This window comes from Triticum aestivum, chromosome 2A (assembly GCF_018294505.1).
Source record: "Triticum aestivum cultivar Chinese Spring chromosome 2A, IWGSC CS RefSeq v2.1, whole genome shotgun sequence".
NCBI lineage: Eukaryota > Viridiplantae > Streptophyta > Magnoliopsida > Poales > Poaceae > Triticum > Triticum aestivum.
This window is the reverse complement of record NC_057797.1, coordinates 53,969,823-53,996,021: the sequence shown is the minus strand read 5'-3', so window position 1 is coordinate 53,996,021 and position 26,199 is coordinate 53,969,823. Positions and strand designations below refer to the sequence as shown.

General features: G+C 48.4%; 1 protein-coding gene across 1 annotated transcript; it reads right to left on the bottom strand.

Moving 5' to 3' along the window:
* Positions 1 to 5,281: 5,281 nt before the first annotated feature.
* LOC123191483 (uncharacterized) lies at positions 5,282 to 24,268 on the bottom strand. Its single transcript, XM_044604199.1, has 5 exons — positions 24,076 to 24,268; positions 7,621 to 7,808; positions 6,870 to 7,522; positions 6,712 to 6,766; positions 5,282 to 6,603 (listed from the first exon to the last, which is right to left on the bottom strand). Exons 1-5 carry the CDS (start codon positions 24,266 to 24,268, stop codon positions 5,425 to 5,427), a joined length of 2,268 nt encoding a protein of 755 aa, XP_044460134.1. The 3' UTR covers positions 5,282 to 5,424.
* Between the last annotated feature and the right edge of the window lie 1,931 nt (positions 24,269 to 26,199).

Genomic DNA, 26,199 nt, shown 5'->3' with positions numbered 1-26,199 from the left:
CAAAAACCTAGCGCCGCCACCACCCCTCCCCCTCGCCCCTTCCCGTCTCGCCGCCGCCAGAGGCTTCCGCCGACAAAGCTCGCGCTGGACCCAGGGACGGCGGCGGCGGGGCGTCTCTCTCTTCAAGGAGGCAGGGATCGGCGACGCGAGGCCCTCTATCGGCAGCGCATCTGGCCGCGGTCGGCGGCAGTCTCATCCGGCGCGGGATGCCTCAGGGTGGTGGATGCAAGGCGGTGGCAGGCGGCTGTGCAGCGGCGGCGTGGCGGCCGGTGGACCTGGTGACCTGGATCTGGATCCAGCGAGCCGGTCAGGCGTGGCGCCGGCCTGCAGGTGCCGAAGGAGAGGTGTTGGGCGGCGTGGTGTGCGCGCACGAGCTGCGTGGTCGTGCGGGGGTGCAGTCTTGCCGGTTTGGGATGCTCTTGGCGCCCAGATCTGTCTTTCCTGAACTCACCCGGCCAACCAGCGTTCGTGGCCACGACCAGGGGGTCGGCGGTGGATGCCGTCGATAGAGCTTGACTGCGGTGGTGGTGGCGTGTGGTTGGCGGCAAGGGCTTGAATGCAGGTGGCAGCCGACAATGACCGGACTCCGGCTATGCAGGTGCTCGAGGTGAGCTTCTGTGTCAACGGAGCCTCATGCTAGTCCTAGTGGGGACGCTCGCTGTGGACTGGTAGGAGGGCGGGGAGGTCTCGGGCTGCTGGGCACATCGGCAGCTTCAACGGAGATGACGGGGACAGGATGCTTCAGGCGAAAGCCTATGTCGATCTTGTCAGCAAGGATGGCGGCGACGCCTTCGGGCGCCGTTTTCCCTTCTTGAAGGCGTCATTGGGAAGCTACGGTACCCTCTTAATCGTGTGCCCCGGGCGAAAGCCTGAGATCCATCTCTGGATCGGACGACGACGGCGTCTCGATGTCGTTTCTCCCCCTTGGGGGTGTTGTTTTTGGGGGCCATGGATCCGCGGTTGGCAGCTTGATGTCTGGATTAGAGTGTTTGTTGGGTTGTTGGTGTGCAGGGTGGTGGCGGTGGAAGTGATCTGTGGCGGCGACCAATCCCTTGGTCACCTCGGTGCTGATGGTGGACCTACCTCTTGGGGGCTCGTGCCGACGATGAGGTCTCGGTGTTCGGTGCCCTTCGACGGCGTCCGAGGCTTTGTTGCCTGGCATAGTGCTTTGGTTCTCTCTATTTTTGATGGTGGCCGTGGTGTTAGCCTAGAGGAGGTGCAGGGCCTCTCTCGGTGGAACATTGCCCTTCGGCACAGTCTGTGGCTCTCTTTGCCGCGACGTGGCTAGGCAATGGGATGCCCTTCGACGGTGGTTGCGGCTTCCTAGCTCTTTAAGGTGCAGAGTGATCGCGGGGCAGCTGGCAACTTCTTCTCTACGTCTTCTCGGTGACGGATCTCCTTTCGATTGATTCAGCAAAGCTTGCTTCCGCTCTTCTCGGTCCAACTAGTAGTGTTGGGTGCTAAGTTCTTGGTGTTGGCTGCTTGTCGTAGTTCTTTTCTGGTTCTTCTGTTCTTTCTTGTGCCTTCTTATGTGTGTTGGTTGCTTTCTGTTGTACCTGATGTCTTGTATCCTTCTCTTATATATAATGAAAATGGTTCAGGCCGGCGTAAGCCCGCCGTAGTGCCGTCAAAAAAAAATGGTGACACTTTTGCATCCTGGATCAGGCTACTGTTGCTAGAGGTCCACTGCTTACAGACAGCTTTCAGGTGTAGCAAATCGATGAATGATATCTTGGGAACTAGTAGCTGAAACAAGTCGGTGTGGAGATCACACCACTGTCTCTCCTCTGGGCAGGGCACAGTGCTTATCGACATGTCTTCTTTTTCTTCTTCTCCGCAACAATGTTTAATTCTTGTTTGTATCACCTGTGTACGTCGAAGGATGTCCGGCAAAAGAGAGAAATGAAATCACGCTTAAGTTAGTCAATTTCCCTTGTTTCATTACCAATGAGTAATTTTGCAGTAAGCTAGTGGAATGCGTTAACAGTAATATAATCATGTACACATATACCTCATTGGCGAGGTCATCAATGGTATCGATGGCTTGTGCTGCTGCCTTCAGACCGAAGCTGCAAATACAATATCGAAACATTAACCCATCTCTAAATCATCACACTGAACAAGCACACAAATATACTAGTTACCTAGTGGAGTACTTACAAATCGAGGTGAAATTAAACTTAATTACCTAGTGGGAAGAGCCCAGAATATTTGGTCCTCATCACCACATCCCTCGCCGAATGGTCATATCATCCAGAGACACGGTGTAGATACCAAATTCACCACAGTCTCTAAGCGGCAGATGGATGCAGTTGGGCTGGGTTCCTGCTTCGGCCGCCGCCGGCACAACGAAAGTAGACCTGCCCACGAAGAAGGTTCTCTCCCCGATGGTTTCCACGGCCTCCCATGCATTGTCTTCCTGATTCCACAGGAAAACCTTGAGATCCACCACTTGCGCCGGGCGGACGAAGAAGCAGTAGCGCACCAAAAAGAGCTCGCCGCCATGACACGGCACCGGGAAGCACTTGTACCTCTCGTGCACGGGGCACGGCGGTGGGCGTCGCATGTCCGTCCTTATGACTGATGGTTTCGGGCCGGATGCGTCGATGGCCACCAGGGACGCCATGGTTGTCGCGTACACCTTCCCCTGGTGGCCGGCGGTTATGGGGCCGTCGAACTCGTCCCACTCGTCGGCGAATTGCACAGGGAGGCGGGACCACTCGAGGTCTCCAGGGCGGCAGTAGAGAAGAGATTTGTCCCTGGCGAAACCTAAAAAAACGGTGCAATCGGGCGGGGTTTGCGGGAAGAGAGCGCGCAGCCGAACTGTAGGTATGGTTTGGGCACCTCCGACAGAGGCGGGAGAGCGATTACCGCCGGGGGCGACGGCGAGGTATTAGCGAAGCTCACGAGGAAGCACTCGTTGGTGCGCTCGTCGAGCATGAGCGACCAGTCTCCGTCGAGGCCGAGGCACCGTTTCCCTTGCAGCACCGGCATGTCCGGCGTCTCGTCCCAGCGGCTGCATCCGTCGAACGGGGCGACGAGGACGGGTTTGCTGGTGCCATTGAACTGGATCACCCATGGCGGCTGCGGCGTCTTGGCCATGGGGCAGGGTTCTTCAATCTCTGTTGAGCAGCGCGTCTGGGTCGATCCGATCTACTCCATTAATTTGGTTATGTATATGGATGTTTGAGCGGGATTGACTATCGATTCCTTTGGAGAGCGATTTCTCTTTCTCTCCTTCCTTTTCTTCTTTTCTCCTTCCTATCTAGCGACAGCTATAGCGTATACTGCACAGCTATAGCGTATATGTGTATGTATTGGGTGTAGCGTGTGTGTATGTGATTCCAGGTAGTGGATCACCCATGATCTCCCTGGCTGCCGGCTTGTAAACTGTACATAAGTGATAAGACCCACCCGAGAGCTTAATCAAGTGTGGTGAATCTTCCTAATACTCTTCTCTTACATGGTATCAGACTCCCTCAACCTGCTCAATCCGTTTGCGCAGGTCGCCGGTCCTACTTCCGCCGCCATGGACGACAACCCCGTCGTCTCTCCTCGCTCCTCTCAGTACTGCGTCAACGGCGTCCTTCACGCCATTCCCCTTGCAGACGCACCACCGGCTGATGCAACTGTCGTGGCTGCGGCTCCTCCTCCACCTACTGCTGCAGCTGCACCCCCGCCTCCAGCCCTTCCAGGCCTGTGCGCCCTACCCCGCCTCCCGCCACGCCGGTCGCTTCCTCCATCCTGCAGACCGTCGACATTCGTCGCCATGTTTCGGTCACCCTCGATCTCCTCGTGGGCAACTACACGCAGCGGTTCACCACTTCGGCACCATCATCGGCATGTTCGGCCTCCGTGACCACGTCGACTCCAAGGCTGTGCACTGTGACGACGACCCGGAGTGGGAGATGGCTGACCACGTCGTCGTGCACTGGCTCTACACGACCATCTCGCAAGAGCTCCTCGATGCCATCACGCAGCCGGACGACACCGCCCTCACCATCTGGACTGATGTCGACGGGATCTTCTGTGACAACCAGCTCGCCCGCGTCGTCTATCTCGATTAAACATTGTTTTATATATTCTGTTTCACATGAGGAACCATTTTTTTAGTGAACCAATAGAATTCAGCTGATCGCGCGGAGGGCAACAAAGGGTGGTGAGAGCAGCATCAAAGTTATTCTACATGGTGACAATCTTGGCAACATGAACCTACTAGCACGCACACATTTTGCTTCATTTGACTATTTGTTGTGTAGGTACACATGATTCCTCGTCAACCTCGCAGGCGCACAAGTTGATGAAACGAGCTCTAGAGAGCAATGAAGACGTGCTCTACCATGGAGTGTTTACTCGCCGTCAGAGCTCCGTGGGTGCCGTCGCCCGTCGGCATTGGCCACGACGGTCCTCCCTCCATAGCCTGCTACCTCGCCGCCGCCTCCCTCCGTCGCGGTCCCGGTGCTGCCCCCCAAGGGGAAGACAACCATCGTCTACATGCATCGCAGCGCTCCTCTCAAGATGGTGAAAGAACCCAAGCGCATGACCATTCTGGAGTCTGGAGAAGGCCAAGATGCTCAAGAAGTCCAAGCTCGAGGGCCTCAAGAAGACCGCTTCTTTCGGGGGGCTCCTGCCGGCGGTGGAGCTCATGGAGCAAGCAGCTGAGGAATCGACGCCACTGCCTCGCAAGGACGTGTTGGAGCTGGCGGATGCGTGCGCTGTCTCCGAGATCGATCTGAACATGGTGGCCCCTGAGTTTTCCGATGTGTGACATAAATAGCGCGTGCGCTCGCGTGGAATTTTCGTGACTTAGACTTAGAACTTTGGACGCTTAGCGCGGCCGGCTCTGGCTTAATTAAAATTTGTTTTTATATTTTTTTTGTTTCACGTGAGGAACCATTTTTATTTCGAGTGAACCAAAAGAATCCAGCTGATCGCTCGGAGGGCAACAAAGAGTGGTGAGAGCAGCATCAAATCCCCGAGTGAACCAAATAGCGAATGGTTGCCCCCACGGATTGCCATGCTGTCAGGGCGCCAAAATTCATGCGTCGCATCGGACTGCTCACGTGGCGGCACACAAGAAAGGGGGTTGAGCAAATGTCACTTGTATAACGTATTTTCATAACTTTATTACTATTAGATTTATGTTTTCTTTTCTGGAAAACTTTATTATTGGATTTCAAATCATCACCATTACAATTAGAAACCTATCATATGATCAACATAACCGATAATTTAGAAACTATTACTATATATGATCAACAGAATGTATAAAGCCTACGCAAAGAAACATGGTGTCTTGCTTGGCGACAATATAGCACTAGATGTTTAGCCCCCGTACAGTTGCCTGTTCCTTAGCTACCTATGTTGCAATGAATTTGCAAGAACTGCTGGCTAGGCTCTCAGTCAACAAGAAAATAACATGCACTACTGGTGAGTCGTCGCCATAAGTGCGTTCAAGTCTGGCTGAAACCATACGGCGTTCATGGGCTCCTTGGCGTTGAAAGAAGGGTAGTAGCATTGCTCCCGAAATGAGTAGAAGCTCCGAGTCCTGCCGCCACGGTCTGTCTCGCTATAGTTCGGTAGGGACATCTTGTTACATAAATCTTCTCCGGTGGGCAGCACAGCAATCAGAGCATTTCTCCTATCCCAGAACACGGCCGCGTCCTCCATCACTTCCAACTCCGACCAAACCATCTGAGACCGGTCTAGCTTGAACATTCTAACTGACCCATCGGCACTATCCCTGAAAATGGCGACTAGCTCCGCCTTCCACTCCACCAAATAGTTGTGTTCCCATTCAGCAAGATGCACCTCGGTGCTTCCACGTATCGGTTGATCTGGCTTGTCAAGGACCCTCCACTCCATCTCGTCCTCATTTGGGTCCACGACTCCAAGCCTGTCATTGATGTCCAGGAAATAGAAAACCCCGTCTTGGAAGACGGGGCTTTGAGATGACATGAAGAACGGCACGTCATAATTGCCTAGGATTTCTTCCTTCCACTCTTCATCTCCCATTCGCCATGTTTGTATGGTGATAACTTTGTCATCAGGGGTACAACTAGTGGCGAGGACCACGAAGTCCGGAGACCCCGGCACCGAGGAAAACGACAATCCTTTGTGGCCAAGGAGATCCAGAGCTGGAAGAGCAATCACATGGCCCCCATTTGGGTAATCCTTGAATGGGTTCACTAGGAAGAACATGTGGTCGCCGCCTCTGGACACGATGATCCCGCCGTTCTTTGTGAAATGTAGTAACTGCGATCCCTGCGATTTGAGACCTGAAGCAGGGACGTTTACCCTGATGTTGTATTTCTTCTCGCTCACCGGGTCAAAGACCTCTAGGACATCCTCCTTGGCTCCTCCTGCTGGGCGGGTTGTCATGAGCAATGGCGACACTTTTGCATTCTGGATAGGACTTGTAATGGAATTCCACTGCTTGCAGACAGCTTTCAGGTGTAGGAAATCGATGAATGAAATCTTAGGTACTAGTAGCTGCAACAAATCAGTGTGGAAATCACACCATCGCCTCTCGCCTGCAGAGTTCGTCATCATGTCCTCTTTTTCTTCCTCTTTGCAGCAATGTTCACTTCTTGTTTGCATCACCTGTCAAGTACAGGTTAATTTCCCTTCTTTCTTTGGTAATCCTATATAATTTGCAGTGAGCTAGTCAACTGAGTTATCAAAATTATAAGAGATCATGTAGAGATTTACCTCATTGGAGAGACCACCAGGAGTGTCGCTGGATCGTGCTGCTACCAGACCGAAGCTGATATACATAAATAGAAAAATTAACCCATCTCACAAATACTAGTAGCACTCCTATACGAGTAACTTGTTCAAATCGAGCGATTGAAACTAAGCTTAATTACCTAGTGGGAAGAGCCCAAAATGCCTGGTCGCCATCATCATCATCATCGCATCCCTCGACTGCACTCATCCTTAAGGTCATGTCGTCGAGAGACACAGTGTAGATATGAGATTCACCATAAACTGAGCGCAGCACATGGATGGTGTTGACTCGGGTTCCTGCTTCAGCCGCCGACGGGACCGCGAAAGTAAACCTGCCGGCGAAGAACGTTCTCTCCCTGATGGTTACAACCGTCTCCCACGCATTGTCCTCATCGTTCCATCGGAAAACCTTCACGTCCACCACCTCCGCCGGGAGGCCAAAGAGGCAGCAACGCACCAAGAAGAGCTCGCCGCCAGGGCATGGCACCGGGTAGCACTTGTACCCCTCGTGCACGGGGCACGCTGGCGGGTGCCTCATGTCCGTCCTCTCAACCACCGGCGTCGGGCCGGACGCGTCGGTGGCCACCAGGGATACCATGCTCGTCGCGTACAGCTTCCCGTGCTGGCCGGCGGTTATGGGGCCGTCGAACTCGTCCCCCTCCTCGGCGAACTCCACGGGGAGGCGGGACCACTCGGCGTCGCCGGGGCGGCAGTGGAGGAGAGACTTCTCCCTGACCAAGTCGAGCACGACGGTGCAGTCGGGCGGGGTTTGCGCGGAGAGCGCGCAGCCAAACTGCAAGCGTGGCGGTGGCGCACCCTCGGGAAACGGCGGGAGAGCGATCACAGCGGGGGCCGACAGCGACGTAGACACGTAGTAGCAGCGAAGCTCACGAGCGAGCACTCATTGTTGAGCTCGTCGAGCATGAGCGACCAGTCCCCGTCCCGGTCGAGGCATCGCTTCCCTTGCAGTGTCGCCACGTCCGTCGACGTCTCGTCGTGCGGGCGGGGGCATCCAGGGTCGGCCCATAGGCCAGGCAAAACGGGCGACCGCCCCAGGCCCCAAGAGGGGAGGGGCCCAACTAAAACTTACACTAGTAAGATTTTTGGTAAGCACAAAACTGCAGCGAGAGGAGTGGCTAGAGGGCAGATCGGGATCATCTGCAGGCCAGGAGGAAGGAAAAGCCTGGTCGGCACTTTGGAATATACCTATACTCTCGAAGATCAAACTATTCATCTGGCGTTTGGCACGGCATTCGCTGCATACCACGGATGTGTTACACCACAGGAATATGGCAACCCAGGGCACATGTCCTTTGTGTGGATGCCAAGACTCGTGGCGGCATGCTTTGATCTCCTGTACGATGTCGAGGTGTGTGTGGGCACTATGGGATGCAGATGTGCTGCTAGCGATGGCAGAACTAGAAGAACCAAGTGCAAAGAGATGGCTGTTTGAATTATACAGCAGGATGGATCACTCCAAGTGTACAACAATGGTTGTCACACTTTGAGCGATTTGGCATGCTCGGCGAAAAGTTGTGTACGAGGCAATCTTTCAAGCGCCGCACCAAACTATTTCTTTTGTGAACAACTTCCTTGCGGACTTGCAACATATCCCTAAGGTGAACATGACGGTGAGCATGTCAGCACGGGCGGCTAGGACTCAACGCTGGCTCGCTTCGGGAACCGACACTGTCAAAGTGAACGTTGATGGAGCAGTAGCTCGGAGCAGAAGGGCGAAGCTGTGGCTGCACTATGTCGAGATGAGAATGGCAACTACCTGGGGTCTTCGATAGTGTTGTACGAAGGTGTCATTGATCCAACGGTCTTAGAAACCTTTTCTTGCAGAGAGGGACTAGCTTTGGCAGAAGATCTGGATGTTCATGATGTGGTCCTGGCTTCCGATTGCGAAGGAGTAGTTAATGACATCAACTGGGGAACAAGTGGACCGAACGCAGCAATCACACATGAAATAATAGCTCGTAGTTCTGGTTTTTCTTCTTGCAAGTTTATTTTTTAGCGTAGAAACTTCAATTTGGAGGCTCACAATCTCGCAAAGTATGCATATAATCTAGGCATAGGTAGAGATGTGTGGTTGGGCAATCCTCATAACCCAACTATTGTACCTATGAACATGCCTCTGAATCAATAAAGCTTGCGAGATCTCTCCAAAAAAAGAGTATACATTACATCTGGAATATTATTCAATGGATAAAATAGAGCCTCAATTAGCATAAGCATAAGTTCACACCACATACTGATAAGTTATACCACGCTTAGGCAAACCAATCCGACTGCGGAGTTGAGTTCAAATACATTAGTCTCTCTTTTACAATGCATGTCTTAGTATCATAATGAAAATTATGATATATCGATTTCAATGTTTAAGCCAATGCACAATTTTTAATTTGATAAACGTCTAGGCATCTCATTTGCACCAAACTAAACCAAGTGAATCTGGACGAGCACATTAGGTAATCGAATCATGCGTAAAAGTATAATCAACAACATTTTTGGTTCTTCAAATTACTGAACCTATCATACAGGCCACATTTTCTATGCCCTAGAAGTTTCCATGAATATGACCACCTAATATACACTAGAAATTGCTATAAAAATATTTGTTGGTATGTCTATAATTTATAAATCTCTATCATAATATTCAATATAACATGAAAAGATATATGAACACACGCATGTATATGCAAATGTGTATACACTACACCGTTTATGCAATATAAGAAAAATAAATATGAAAGATTGTCTTAACAGTAAAGAAAAGTTTTGGTACATCATAAATTTTTCATTTTGTAAAATTAAAAATATTCAATTATATACATTACAGATGCATACCAATAATAATATAAATGTTATTTGAAAACATTTTATGTGGCTAAGTAATAAAAAATATTAATTACAATTATAATATGATACACTTAGTTTAAAATAAGTATAAAAGTTTAATATGAAAAACAATTATTTTAAATCGCCCGGGCCCAAAAATATATTGGACTAGCCCTGGGGGCATCCACCGAACGGGGCGACGAGGACGGGTTCGCTCGTCCCATTGAATTGCACCACCCACGGCGGCTGTTGCTTATTGGCCATGGAGTAGTATACTTCTTCGATCTCTGTTCCGCGGCGCGTCAGGATAGATCGATCGTGTGGGGCTTTGGGAGGGGCTTGACTTTGATCTCGATCTGTTTTTTGACTTGCTTACGATGGGTATCGTAAAAGAGCAGGCTTGCTGGAAGGGCAACTTCTGGTGTATGGGAGTACATCTTATATGAAAAAATAGTAATTAAATAAAAGGTCAAAAAAATCTTAAAAAGTTTTTCAAATAAACTTAATCTTCCATTGTGCGTAAAAAAATCCACAAAAAGAAAAACCCCTGTTGACTTTTTAGAAAAAACAAATTTTTTGGTCAAAATAGTGACCTATAATAGCAAATAAAATTTTTTGCCCTGAAGTCAACGCTCGGATTTTATTCGCCAAATTTTGTATACTAATACAAAAGAAAGTCAAGTTTATTATAAAAAAATCTAAACTTTTTTGAATTTTATTTTAGTAATTATTTTTTCTCTCCATATGAGGTATATATATCAATGTTGGGGATATCGCTTATCGGGAACTTATCGGTCGACCCATGATAAGGGATAAATCGGCCAGTTTATTGGCATATCGGCCGATTTATCATCATATTGGTTGACTTATCGGCCGATATATCTTATCGGTCAGACACTGATAAACGATAAATCAGCCGATTTATCGGAATATCGAAAGATATCTTGAACAGTGATATATATATACACACACACACCCAGAAACCAAAGATATTTTCCACGCTTGTTGCCTCGTTCCCGCTTTCAAAGATTTAGCGTGTCGCCCGTACTGGGCCGGCCTTTTTCTTCCAAGGTGGGTACCTGATTGAACTAAAAAAAAGGTGGTAACTAATAGCAATGGTCGTTTTTAATTCATTCATTCTATTTTCTATCTAAAAAATCATTATTTTCCTCATCTTATTGGTTTCTATTTTCTTTTATTTTTCATTAATTTATTTTTTCCTGATTTATTATCAATTTATTTTTGTTACTCGTGGTTTTATTTTTGATATATTCTATTTTTATTGTTTTTCACTCATTGCTCTGTATAAGTGAAATCCAGCATGAATTAGAGTCACAAAAATACAAACCACAAAAATCAATGTTTTGTTTTTTTCTATGTGTTGATGGAATTAGGATTTCAAATTTCGTAGGATTGTAGACACATATCTCGTGGACATTCAGAAAAATGTTTAGGATTTTTCTATAACTTTTGGATTTGAATTTTGTGCTATCATGGTACCACCTAATGGGTGGTTCGGCTATGATATACAAAAGCAAATCACGTGAACGGTCGAGCATTTAGCAAATGTCGAGGCAAGCATGCGCATTATGTGGGTCGGCCCAAGGCGAGCGACGTCCCACTACAACATGAGAAAAAACATGCTGCTATAGTATCTAAAAAAACATGCTGCTACAGTATGTGGGTCTTGTACTTTCTTTGTATGAGACTCCACAATCTTCAAGGTGGAAACTAACCAAATATATGGGTTCATTGATTTGTCCTGAAAAACCTCAACACCTTTCCTCTGCATTCTCGCTTTTCACATCAATCATCGGTGCACCCATATTCATTGTCAAAAAACATGTTATATTATGGGACAGAGCGAGTAGGTTTTTTTTTTCCATATTGTTCCCTATCGGTTGTTCAGTTGTTGGTCCCTGAATGATTTTAGCATCACACAAAAATCCCGCACCCCGATCGTTTGGCAACCTAGCTGCTGCTAGCAGTTGGCCGTATGCGCTTGTACTTGCTGACACCCAAATGTATGTATTTGCATGATCGAGTAAATCACAGGGCAAATCAAAGCAAGACAGGACGACCCTTTTCAAAAAAGAAAAAGCAAGACAGGACAATGTGATAGTTACTAACGAGCTTGAGACACTCGCTAAGACGAGGGAAGACAAACTTTAACGAGCTTGATTAGCCTGCATGTGGAAATAAGATAACATGTTTAATTAGGTCATGTATTGTGCTTGTTCCTCAGCTATTTAGGTTGCAAAAAGGAATTTGAAAGTACTCTTTGTTAGGCTCCCAGTCACCAAAGCAAATCCTAAAAGTTTGGCTGGAACCATATGGCATTCATTGGCTCCTTGTCACAAAAGGAAGGGTAATATGCTTGCTCTTTTAAGGAGTAGTAGGCCTGGCCACCATCATCAGTCTTAGTACAGCTTGGAAAGTACACCTTGTTGCACAAATCCCTTCCGCAAGCTGGCCTCGCAATTAGAGCATTGCTTCTGTCCCAAAACACAGTAGTATCCTCCATCTCTTCCAAATCCGTCCAAACCATCCTAGACCGATCAAGCTTAAATATTCTGATGAAGCCAAAATTGCCGTTTTCTCGGATAATGACGACTAGGTCACCTTTCCACTCCGCTAGATAGCTATAGTTCAACTTCCGATTTGTATACACATAGTCACTTCCACGTATCGGTTGATCTGGCTTGTCAAGGACCTTCCACTCCATCTTTTCCATGTCCAAGTCCACGACTCCAAGCCTGCCATTCATGTCTAGGAAATAAACGATGTCGTCAAGGAAGACGGGGCTATGAGATGCCATGAAGAACGGCACATCAACATTTCGTAAGATTTCTTCCTTCCACTCTTTGTCTCCTATTCGCCATGTTTGAATAAAGAAAACTTCGTAGTCTGGCGTGGCTCCCACGACAAGGACCACAAAGTCCGGAGAACCTGGCATGGAAGAGAACGATAATCCTTTGAGGCCAAGGATATCTAGTAGTGGAAGAGCAATCACATGGCCGCCATCCGGGTAATTCTTGAACGGATTCACTAGGAATTACCTTTGGTCACCTCCTCTTGACACGATGACCCAGCCATTCTTTGTGACATGTAGTAACTACGAACCCTGTGATTGGATACATGAAGTAGGGATGTTTACCCTGATGTTGTACTTCTTCTCGCTCATCGGTTCGAAGACCTCGAGAAGATCATCTTTTGTCCTTCCTGCTAGGCGGGGTGTCATGAGCAATGGCGACCCTTTTGCATGTTGTATCGGGCTTTCAATGGAGTTCCACCGCTTGCAGACAGCTTTCAGATGTAGGAAATCGATGAATGAAATTTTCAATACTAGTAGCCGCAACAAGTCGGTATGGAGATCACACCACTGCCTCTCCTCTGGAGAGTTCGCGTTAAGCATCATCATGTCCTCCTTTTCTTGCTCTCCCAAACAATGTTCAATTCTTGTTTGTATCACCTGGGTGAATTTCTAGGTCCCATGCAAGAGATGGGAATGAAATTCAAACATCTGGGCGTCGTGGCTCGGCCGGAAAGATTGAGAAGCTTGGTTTTTCAATTTTTGTAAATCCAAAACACGCCTGAAAATCATGAAACTTGGCATGGTGTCATAACATGGCACCAACATGTTGTGGTAATTTTTCTGTCCGATTTGCGAAGGCGCACACATTAACAATCAACAAAATCATTTTGGAACAAGTGTTGTTACTTTACAAATCAGAAACACAACTATTATTGAAATCGTTGGCGTTCTACTTACCATTTACGTGCCGCCACGTGTCTCCTTTTTTTATTGGCTAGGAGGTGCCGTGCGGGGTAGCTATGGCGTGCGATCAGACCCATGCGCGTGCTCATAGGGAGGAGAGCCCTTTGACCTCTATCCGCCACGCACCTCATTCCCAACATCTCCATTAATGGCACCTGAGCCCTTGTTTCACGATGTGGCTATGTCTCACTGGACTGAGATTTAGGAGAGAAAAATGAAAATTTGAAAAAAAATGTTTTGCACGGATCTTGATGTAAGGTTCGACGGACCTATCTAGCATCGACTGCGACTTATAGCAAGCATGATGAATATAAGGACAATGATAGTGGATAATAATTGTCTTACATATTTAGGAACATAATTAAAAAAACCACATGCAGCAACGCCCGAAATACACAAGGGCAAAAGAAGAAGGAAGACAACGATCTGGCTCGCTGATCTCTACTTTCTTGATCCGTGTTGCAGGCCGCGGGAACTAGTCTCCGCGGTGAGCGGCGATGAGCTCTTTCTTTGTTGGAAATATGCCCTAGAGGCAATAATAAAATGGTTATTATTATATTTCCTTGTTCATGATAATTGTCTATTGTTCATGCTATAATTGTGTTATCCGGAAATCGTAATACATGTGTGAATATATAGACCACAACACGTCCCTAGTGAGCCTCTAGTTGACTAGCTCGTTGATCAAAAGATAGTCATGGTTTCTTGACTATGGACATTAGATTTCATTGATAACGGGATCACATCATTAGGAGAATGATGTGATGGAAAAGACCCAATCCTAAGCATAGCTCAAAGATCGTGTAGTTCGTTTGCTATAGCTTTTCCAAATGTCAAGTATCATTTCCTTAGACCATGAGATTGTGCAACTCCCGGATACAGTAGGAGTGCTTTGGGTGTGCCAAACGTCACAGCGTAACTGGGTGACTATAAAGGTGCACTACGGGTATCTCCGAAAGTGTCTGTTAGGTTGGCACGAATCGAGACTGGGATTTGTCACTCCGTATGACGGAGAGGTATCTCTGGGCCCACTCGGTAATGCATCATCATAATGAGCTCAATGTGACCAAGTGGTTGATCACGGGATCATGCATTACGGTACGAGTAAAGTGACTTGCCGGTAACGAGATTGAACGAGGTATTGGGATACCGACGATCGAGTCTCGGGCAAGTAACGTATCGATTGACAAAGGGAATTGTATATGGGATTGATTGAATCCTCGACATCGTGGTTCATCCGATGAGATCATCGAGGAGCATGTGGGAGCCAACATGGGTATCCAGATCCCGCTGATGGTTATTGACCGGAGAGTCGTCTCGGTCATGTCTGCGTGTCTCCCGAACCCGTAGGGTCTATACACTTAAGGTTCGGTGATGCAAGGGTTGTTGAGATATTAGTATACGGTAACCTGAAAGTTGTTCGGAGTCCCGGATGAGATCCCGGACGTCACGAGGAGTTCGGAAATGGTCCGGAGGTGAAGATTTATATATAGGAAGTCAAGTTTCGGCCATCGGGAAAGTTTCGGGGGTAATCGGTATTGTACCGGGACCACCGGAAGGGTCCCGGGGGTCCACCGGGTGGGGCCACCTATCCCGGAGGGCCCCATGGGCTGAAGTGGGAGGGGAACCAACCCCTAGTGGGCTAATGCACCCCCCATGGGCCTCCCCCTGCGCCTAGGGTTGGAAACCCTAGGGGTGGGGGGCGCCCCACTTGGCTTGGGGGGCACTCCACCCCCCTTGGCCGCCGCCCCCTTGGAGATCCCATCTCCTATGGCCGGCGCCCCCCTAGGGGTCCTATATATAGTGGGAGGAGGGAGGGCAGCCGCACCTTAGCCCCTGGCGCCTCCCTCTCCCTCCCGTGACACCTCTCCCTCTCCCTGAGCTTGGCGAAGCCCCGCCGAGATCACCGTTGCTTCCACCACCACGCCGTCATGCTGCTGGATCTCCATCAACCTCTCCTTCCCCCTTGCTAGATCAAGTTGGAGGAGACGTCTTCTCAACCGTACGTGTGTTGAACGCGGAGGTGCAGTCCGTTCGGCGCTAGGTTATCGGTGATTTGGATCACGACGAGTACGACTTCATCAACCCCATCTCTTGAACACTTCTGCTCGCGATCTACAAGGTTATGTAGATGCACTCCCCTCTCCATCGTTGCTAGATGACTCCATAGATTGATCTTGGTGATGCGTAGAAAATTTTAAAATTCTACTAGGTTCCCCAACAGTGGTATCAGAGCTAGGTCTATGCGTAGTTTATATGCACGAGTAGAACACAAAGCAGTTGTGGGCGTCGATATTGTCAATTTACTTGCCGTTACTAGTCTTATCTTGATTCGGCGGCATCGTGGGATGAAGCGGCCCAGACCGACCTTACACGTACGCTTACGTGAGACTGGTTCCACCGACTGACATGCACTAGTTGCATAAGGTGGCTGGCGGGTGTTTGTCTCTCCCACTTTAGTCGGATCGGATTCGATGAAAAGGGTCCTTATGAAGGGTAAATAGAAATTGGCATATCACGTTGTGGTTTTGTCGTAGGTAAGAAACGTTCTTGCTAGAAACCTATAGCAGCCGCGTAAAAACTTGCAACAACAATTAGAGGACGTCTAACTTGTTTTTGCAGCATGTGCCGTGTGATGTGATATGGCCAAAAGGATGTGACGAATGATATATGTGATGTATGAGATTGATCATGTTCTTGTAATAGGAATCACGACTTGCATGTCGATGAATATGACAACTGGCAGGAACCATAGGAGTTGTCTTAATTTATTTATGACCTGCGTGTCAACATAAACGTCATGTAATTACTTTACTTTATTGCTAGAGCATTAGCCATAGTAGTAGAAGTAATAGATGACGAGACAACTTTAAGAAGACACGATGATGGAGATCATGATGATGGAGATCATGGTGTCATGCCGGTGACAACGATGATCATGGAGCCCCGAAGATGGAGATCAAAAGGAGCAAATGATATTGGCCATATCATGTCACTATTTGATTGCATGTGATGTTTATCATGTTTTACATCTTATTTGCTTAGAACGACGGTAGCTTAAATAAGATGATCCCTCGTAATAATTTCAAGAAAGTATTCCCCCTAACTGTGCACCGTTGCGAAGGTTCGTTGTTTCGAAGCACCACGTGATGATCGGGTGTGATAGATTCTAACGTTCGAATACAATGGGTGTAAGCTAGATTTACACACGCAATACACTTAGGTTGACTTGACGAGCCTAGCATGTACAGACATGGCCTCGGAACACGGAAGACCGAAAGGTCGAGCATGAGTCGTATAGAAGATACGATCAACATGAAGATGTTCACCGATGTTGACTAGTCCGTCTCACGTGATGATCGGACACGACCTAGTTGACTCGGATCATGTTTCACTTAGATGACTAGAGGGATCTCTATCTGAGTGGTAGTTCATTGAATAATCTGATTAGATGAACTTAATTATCATGAACTTAGTCTAAAATCTTTACAATATGTCTTGTAGATCAAATGGCCCACGTTGTCCTCAACTTCAACGTGTTCCTAGAGAAAATCAAGCTGAAAGATGATGGCAGCAACTATACGGACTGGGTCCGGAACCTGAGGATCATCCTCATAGCTGCCAAGAAAGATTAGAAGCACCGCTAGGTGATGCACCCATCCCAGAGAACCAAGACGTTATGAACGCTTGGCAGTCACGTGCTGATGATTACTCCCTCGTTCAGTGCGGCATGCTTTACAGCTTAGAACCGGGGCTCCAAAAGTGTTTTGAGAGACACGGAGCATATGAGATGTTCGAAGAGCTGAAAATGGTTTTCCAAGCTCATGCCCGGGTCGAGAGATATGAAGTCTCGGACAAGTTCTTCAGTTGTAAGATGGAGGAAAATAGTTCTGTCAGTGAGCACATACTCAAAATGTCTGGGTTGCATAACCGCTTGACTCAGCTGGGAGTTAATCTCCCGGATGACGCGGTCATTGACAGAATCCTTCAGTCGCTTCCACCGAGCTACAAGAGTTTTGTGATGAACTTCAATATGCAGGGGATGGAAAAGACCATTCCTGAGGTATATTCAATGCTGAAATCAGCGGAGGTAGAAATCAAAAAGGAACATCAAGTGTTGATGGTGAATAAAACCACTAAGTTCAAGAAAGGCAAGGGTAAAAAGAACTTCAAGAAGGACGGCAAGGGAGTTGCCGCGCCCGGTAAGCAAGCTGCCGGGAAGAAGTCAAAGAATGGACCCAAGCCTGAGACAGAGTGCTTTTATTGCAAGGGAAGTGGTCACTGGAAGCGTAACTGTCCCAAATACTTAGCGGACAAGAAGGCCGGCAACACTAAAGGTATATGTGATATACATGTAATTGATGTGTACCTTACCAGTACTCGTAGTAGCTCCTGGGTATTTGATACCGGTGCGGTTGCTCACATTTGTAACTCAAAACAGGAGCTGCGGAATAAGTGGAGACTGGCGAAGGACGAGGTGACGATGCGTGTCGAGAATGGTTCCATGGTCGATGTGATCGCCGTTGGCACGCTGCCTCTACATTTACCTACGGGATTAGTTTTAAACCTCAATAATTGTTATTTAGTGCCAGCTTTGAGCATGAACATTGTATCAGGATCTCGTTTAATTCGAGATGGCTACTCATTTAAATCCGAGAATAATGGTTGTTCTATTTATATGAGAGATATGTTTTATGCTCATGCTCCGCTGGTGAATGGTTTATTCTTAATTAATCTCGAGCGTAATGTTACACATATTCATAGTGTGAATACCAAAAGATGTAAGGTTGATAACGATAGTCCCACATATTTATGGCACTGCCGCCTTGGTCACATAGGTGTCAAACGCATGAAGAAGCTCCATGCAGATGGACTTTTGGAGTCTCTTGATTACGAATCATTTGACATGTATGAACCATGCCTCATGGGTAAAATGACCAAGACTCCGTTCTCAGGAACAATGGAGCGAGCAACCAACTTATTGGAAATCATACATACTGATGTGTGCGGTCCAATAAGTGTTGAGGCTCGCGGTGGCTATCATTATGTTCTCACCCTCACTGATGACTTGAGTAGATATGTGTATGTCTACTTAATGAAACACAAGTATGAGACCTTTGGAAAGTTAAAGGAATTTCAGAGTGAGGTTGAGAATCAACATGACAGGAAAATCAAGTTCTTGCGATCAGATCATTGGGGAGAATACTTGAGTCGCGAATTTGGCATGCACTTAAGGAAATGTGGAATAGTTTCACAACTCACGCCGCTTGGAACACCTCAGCGTAATGGTGTGTCCGAACGTCGTAATCGCACTCTATTGGATATGGTGCGATCTATGATGTCTCTTACCGATCTACTGCTGTCATTTTGGGGCTATGCTTTAGAGACTGCCACATTCACTTTAAATAGGGCTCCGTCAAAATCCATTGAGACGACACCGTATGAATTATGGTTTGGGAAGAAACCTAAGCTGTCGTTTCTAAAAGTTTGGGGATGCGATGCTTATGTCAAGAAACTTCAACCTGAAAAGCTCGAAACCAAGTTGGAAAAATGCGTCTTCATAGGATACCCTAAAGAAACTATTGGGTATACCTTCTACCTCAGATCCGAAGGCAAGATCTTTGTTTCCAAGAATGGATCCTTTCTAGAGAAAGAGTTTCTCTTGAAAGAAGTAAGTGGGAGGAAAGTAGAACTCGATGAAGTATTACCTCTTGAACCGGTAGGTGGCGCAGCTCAAGAAAATGTTCCTGAGGTGCCTGCACCGACTAGAGAGGAAGTTAATGATGATGATCATGAAACTTCAGATCAAGTTGCTACTGAACTTCATAGGTCCACAAGGACATGTTCCGCACCAGAGTGGTACGACAACCCTATCCTGGAAATCATGTTGTTAGACAACGGTGGACCTTCGAACTATGAGGAAGCGATGGCGGGCCCAGATTCCGACAAATGGCTAGAAGCCATGAAATCCGAGATAGGATCCATGTATGAAAATGAAGTATGGACTTTGACTGACTTGCCCGTTGATCGGCGAGCCATAGAAAATAAATGGATCTTTAAGAAGAAGACAGACGCGGATGGTAATGTAACCATCTATAAAGCTCGTCTTGTCGCTAAGGGTTATCGACAAGTTCAAGGGGTTGACTACGATGAGACTTTCTCACCCGTAGCAAAGCTGAAGTCCGTCCGAATCATGTTAGCAATTGCCGCATTCTATGATTACGAGATATGGCAAATGGACATCAAAACAGCATTCCTTAATGGTTTCCTTAAGGAAGAATTGTATATGATGCAGCCGGAAGGTTTTGTCGATCCTAAGAATGTTGACAAGGTGTGCAAGCTCCAACGCTCGATCTATGGGCTGGTGCAAGCATCTCGGAGTTGGAACATTCGTTTTGATGAGATGATCAAAGCGTTTGGGTTTACGCAGACTTATGGAGAAGCCTGCATTTACAAGAAAGTGAGTGGGAGCTCTGTAGCATGTCTCATATTGTATGTGGATGACATACTGTTGATGGGAAATGATATAGAATTCTTGGAAAGCATAAAGGCCTACTTGAACAAGTGTTTTTCAATGAAGGATCTTGGAGAAGCTGCTTACATATTAGGCATCAAGATCTATAGAGATAGATCGAGATGCCTCATTGGTCTTTCACAGAGTACGTACCTTGACAAGATATTGAAGAAGTTCAATATGGATCAGTCAAAGAAGGGGTTCTTGCCTGTATTTCAAGGTACGAGATTGAGCACGGCTCAATGCCCGACCACGGCAGAAGATAGAGAAAAGATGAGTGTTGTCCCCTATGCCTCGGCCATAGGGTCTATCATGTATGCTATGTTGTGTACCAGACCTGATGTAAACCTTGCCGTAAGTTTGGTAGGAAGGTACCAAAGTAATCTCGACATGGAACACTGGACAGCGGTCAAGAATATCCTGAAGTACCTGAAGAGGACTAAGGATATGTTTCTCGTTTATGGAGGTGACGAAGAGCTCGTCATAAAGGGTTACGTCGATGCTAGCTTCGACATAGATCTGGATGACTCTAAGTCACAAACCGGATACGTGTATATTTTGAATGGTGGGGCAATAAGCTGGTGCAGTTGCAAGCAAAGCGTTGTGGCAAGATCTACATGTGAAGCGGAGTACATGGCAGCCTCGGAGGCAGCACAAGAAGCAATCTGGGTGAAGGAGTTCATTACCGACCTAGGAGTCATTCGCAATGCGTCGGGCCCGATGACTCTCTTCTGTGACAACACTGGAGCTATTGCCCTTGCCAAGGAGCCCAGGTTTCACAGGAAGACTAGGCATATCAAGCGTCGCTTCAACTCCATTCGTGAAAGTGTTCAAAATGGAGACATAGATATTTGTAAAGTACATACGGACCTGAATGTGGCAGATCCGTTGACTAAACCTCTCCCTAGAGCAAAACATGATCAACACCAGAACTGCATGGGTGTTCGATTCATCACAATGTAACTAGATTATTGACTCTAGTGCAAGTGGGAGACTGTTGGAAATATGCCCTAGAGGCAATAATAAAATGGTTATTATTATATTTCCTTGTTCATGATAATTGTCTATTGTTCATGCTATAATTGTGTTATCCGGAAATCGTAATACATGTGTGAATACATAGACCACAACACGTCCCTAGTGAGCCTCTAGTTGACTAGCTCGTTGATCAAAAGATAGTCATGGTTTCCTGACTATGGACATTAGATGTCATTGATAACGGGATCACATCATTAGGAGAATGATGTGATGGACAAGACCCAATCCTAAGCATAGCTCAAAGATCGTGTAGTTCGTTTGCTATAGCTTTTCCAAATGTCAAGTATCATTTCCTTAGACCATGAGATTGTGCAACTCCCAGATACCGTAGGAGTGCTTTGGGTGTGCCAAACGTCACAACGTAACTGGGTGACTATAAAGGTGCACTACGGGTATCTCCAAAAGTGTCTATTGGGTTGGCACGAATCGAGACTGGGATTTGTCACTCCGTATGACGGAGAGGTATCTCTGGGCCCACTCGGTAATGCATCACTATAATGAGCTCAATGTGACCAAGTGGTTGATCACGAGATCATGCATTATGGTATGAGTAAAGTGACTTGCCGGTAACGAGATTGAATGAGGTATTGGGATATCGACGATCGAGTCTCGGGCAAGTAACTTACCGATTAACAAAGGGAATTGTATATGGGATTGATTGAATCCTCGACATTGTGGTTCATCCAATGAGATCATCGAGGAGCATGTGGGAGCCAACATGGGTATCCAGATTCCGCTGTTGGTTATTGACCGGAGAGTCGTCTCGGTCATGTCTGCGTGTCTCCCGAACCCGTAGGGTCTACACACTTAAGGTTCGGTGATGCTAGGGTTGTTGAGATATTAGTATACGGTAACCCGAAAGTTGTTCGGAGTCCCGGATGAGATCCCGGACGTCACGAGGAGTTCCGGAATGGTTCGGAGGTGAAGATTTATATATAGGAAGTCAAGTTTCGGCCATCGGGAAAGTTTCGGGGGTATCTGGTATTGTACTGGGACCACCGGAAGGGTCCCGGGGGTCCACCGGGTGGGGCCACCTATCCCGGAGGGCCCCATGGGCTGAAGTGGGAGGGGAACCAGCCCCTAGTGGGCTGGTGCGCCCCCATGGGCCTCCCCCTGCGCCTAGGGTTGGAAACCCTAGGGGTGGGGGCGCCCCACTTGGCTTGGGGGGCACTCCACCCCCCTTGGCCACCGCCCCCCTTGGAGATCCCATCTCCTAGGGCCAGCGCCCCCTAGGGGTCCTATATATAGTGGGGGGAGGGAGGGCAGCCGCACCTTAGCCCCTGGCGCCTCCCTCTCCCTCCCGTGACATCTCTCCCTCTCCCTGAGCTTGGCGAAGCCCTGCCGAGATCACCGTTGCTTCCACCACCACGCCATCGTGCTGCTGGATCTCCATCAACCTCTCCTTCCCCATTGCTGGATCAAGTTGGAGGAGACGTCTTCCCAACCGTACGTGTGTTGAGCGCGGAGGTGACGTCCGTTCGGCGCTAGGTCATCGGTGATTTGGATCACGATGAGTACGACTCCGTCAACCCCGTTCTCTTGAACGCTTCCGCTCGCGATCTACAAGGGTATGTTGATGCACTCCCCTCTCCCTCGTTGCTAGATGACTCCATACATTGATCTTGGTGATGCATAGAAAATTTTAAAATTCTGCTACGTTCCCCAACATTCTTGTCCTCAAGATGCTGCTTGAGAGCATCCAAGGATTCCTCCACCAACCTTCTGCGCTCGATGCACAGCATGGCATTCTCGTCTATAAGTTTCTCGACGATGACGCCGGTCCTCTTCAACAAGGCAGTGGTCTCCTCCTGCTGCTCCGCACTTCCGACGATCTTCGCCCTTAGCAGGTCGCGCTCAGCCCGGAGCTTCGCATTGCTCTCATTTAGTTGCCGGATGATGCCGGTAACCTGTTCAAAAGAGGCTTTCATGTCGTCCTGCAACTTCGCCCAGCCGGAGATCTGATCCATCTGGCTATGGACGATCGCATGCATGCGCCTGTAAGAGTCCTCGCCTGCCCGCGTGTGATGCCCCAAGACCAACGCTCCAGAAGACTTCCATATTTTCGTGACCTCCGTGTGTTTCATTTGTGCTTGCGCTATTTATTTATTTTGCATTGCATCATGCCATCATGCAAGCATGTCATTTAGTTTTTAAAAACTCAACCAAATAAATCGCATGGATCTCGGATCCATTTAAATCGAGGGAATTCACTTGGTGATTTCTCTTTAAAACATATTCAAAGTCTCCTACTCTTATTAGGGAGCTATAATAACTATTCCATTAATTTGGAATTAACCATAAACACTTGCAAATATTTTCGTGCCTTTTCTGATTCAAATTTGGTCTCCAAACTTTGTCCTCATATTCTTTTATCGCTTTCCTAAGCTCCACCAAAAATCTCAACATTTTGGTCACCCCTAAAACCCCGTCCTAGTTCAAACCATTTGAATTAAATTCAAATGAGTTTGAATTAAACTCTTCTATATCGCGTGAAACTTCTTTTCTTGGGCTAAATATAATTCTTAGACTCAGTAGGAGAAGTTTCAGCATTTTCCAAAACCCCTAGCTATTTATTTCCTTCCATTTTCCTTCTGTCTACTTTTCTGTAAATGGGAAATAGCAAAAGGATGGCCTTTTTGCTCCGAAGCGGCAACTAGCGGCCCAGCTAACCCTCCTAAGCTCAGCCAGCCCACCACCAGTTGGCCCAAGGCCCATTTGGACATTCTAACCCTAGCCCCGAACGAATCCCCAGCTCTCTCCCTTCACTCTCTACCTCACGCCGTCACCCTCACGCAGGCGCAGTCACCCCACTCGAACCCTCTCCTCTCGATCCCCTCCTCCTCGTTCCTACTCCCGCCGCCTCACACCCTGCACCGCATCGCCAGGGAGAGGAGCTCCCCAGCTCGCGCGCGCCCCTCTCTTCCATCGCCCCCGCTGCCTCCATCCTCGCGTCGCCTCTCTCCCCTTCCTTCTGTCGCCGTCTTTGGCTGGAGCAGGAGCTCCCTGCTGTCGCTCCGACCGGCGGAGTCCAAGCCCCCGAGCAGCACTGTGCCCTCATCACGTTCCCCTCTCCCTCCTCCTTCGTCAGCCTCGTCGATGGCTGACCGAACCGGCAGGAGTTCCCTGCCGCACGCGTCCCTGACGAGCGCGTTGGCCAGCGCCCGACGCCATCAACCTCGAGCTCCCGTGCCCTGCCTTGTCCGCGCGCCTCTGGCGAAGCTCCGGGAGCAGCCATGGATGTCGTCCGCCGCCTCCAGCTCGAAGCTCTGGCGCGCCCAAGTCTCGGAGGCGACCAGATCGACCTCCCCAAGCCCTCGTCGCTGGCCTACCCTGCTTCTGCTGTGCCGAACGACAACAACCAGCGCCATCCCCCCTGCTTGCCCTGCTGCCGCGCCTTCGTTCCATCTCCTAGCGAAGGAGATGACTAGTAGCACCCAGCCCCGTTGATTGCTGCACGCGCAAGCCCAATGCACCCACCACAGCCTCCCCACCTTGCGTGGGCTACGCCCCTCTCCTTGGTCAAGACCGGGATCCCGCATACGACAAGTTCCTCCATGATGCCCGATCGACTACATGATGACCCTGGACATGGGATTGCAAAACGCCAAGTACATGGATATGCCAAGTTCCTCTCCGAAACGTGTACGAATACGCCCGACGATGCGACAAGTACCTCTACCGGCGACCCTCGAAGAGTTCGGATTCGTCAAGTTCGACTACCGTGGCGTGAATCACTACTCCCACGACGTCGTGTGTACCCCTACCGTCACCCCGAAGACGTTGGAGTCATCAAGTACCTCTCCGATCGAACGCGAACCACTACTTCCGCTACTATCGAACCTATTCCGCTCCGAAAATGAACGCTCCGAAGGTATAACCGCCGGAACGACGCCCGTGGACTGAATGCTTGTGTTGTATGAGATACATCCTGTGTTTGCACCATGTCCGAATTGTCACTCGTTTCCATGCCACTATCCCGTGGGAACCCGGTAGTCGGGAGCACCCCACCATCTTGCTCAACACGCTCACACCCACTTCCTTTTGCACCGGTACCTCCGTGAGCTTTCGAAACCGGAATGTTGCCGTGGCACCATTTCCGTTGTCGTTGCCGTGGCACCCCTTTCGTTTCCGCCAGGATGACAAAATGCTTCATATCATGCTCATGTCAACTTTTTCATAAAATTTGCATAAACTTGCACATGTCATTCACATCATGATAATAACATTTAAAATGTTTAAAATTGTTGTTTGCATTAAATTGCTAAATGCATATGGGGATGTACCGGAATTGTTGTTTGATGTTTCCGGCCTCATTTAAAATGCCTAACTATGTTTTCTACTCATGTTTCATCTCTTGCCATGTTAATCAACATTTAATATTGATGGGTACCTAAACGAGAGAGAACCTAAATAAGTCATGTGGTGTTTCGTCAATATGCAACGGAGTTGCATATTGGGCTCCACTTAATTTGTAGGATTGTTTGGGCACTTTGCCATGCCATGTATCTTTAAACCGGACATGCATCATACTTGTTTGCGCATCATGCCATGTTCATGTGATGGTTGTTTATTATGTTGTTTGCTTCTTTCCGGTGTTGCTTCTTCGGGTTAGTTCCGATAACGTCGTGTTGTGAGGATTCGTTCGACTACATCCGCTTTGTCTTCTTCATGGACTCGTTCTTCTTTCTTGCGGGATTTCAGGCAAGATGACCATACCCACGAAATCACTTCTCACTACAGGAATCAGCTATTTTGCCGTCTGCCACGGCGGACGGCAAAGGCATGAACGGCGGACGGCAAAGGCCTTTGCCGTCAGCCGCGGACGGCAAAAGGCTCCGGCAAAGTAGGCTACGGTAAACAGCTACTTTGCCGTCTGCTTCCTGGCGGCTGATGGCAAAGGCCCTTTGCCGTCTGCGGCGGACGGCAAAGAGAGCGGATGGTAATAATTGCGCTGTCAGTCCGTTAAGTGGCTAACGGCAGGCCTTTGCCGTCCGCCGCTGATGGCAAAATTTCTAGTGTCTTTGTCGTCCGCCGTATGATGTCATCTACACGTCACTACATGGCAGGTTCTTTGCCGTCTGCCACTGATGGCAAAGTGCAGGTTCTTTGCCGTCTGCCACTGATGGCAAAGTCTTTGCCGTCTGCCACTGTAGGCAAATTGACCAAATGGGTCAGCTCCCAGGAAGCACAGCTGGATGCCACGTGTCCTCTTTGCCGTCCGCGGCAGACGGCAAAGAGCCTTTGCCGTCCGCGGCAGACGGCAAAGAGCCTTTGCCGTCCGCGGCAGACGGCAAAGAGC

What these genes read in the sequence shown, in the direction of transcription:
- LOC123191483 (XM_044604199.1), bottom strand. Translation starts at nt 24,268, where the DNA reads ATGGCGCTGGTTGTTGTCGTTCGGCACAGCAGAAGCAGGGTAGGCCAG. An exon ending in GCAGGGCACGGGAGCTCGAG is followed by an intron (nt 7,809 to 24,075) that starts GTTGATGGCGTC and finishes TGTAAGTTTTAG; the next exon opens with TTGGGCCCCTCCCCTCTTGG. An exon ending in CTGGTGGTCTCTCCAATGAG is followed by an intron (nt 6,604 to 6,711) that starts GTAAATCTCTAC and finishes TGTACTTGACAG; the next exon opens with GTGATGCAAACAAGAAGTGA.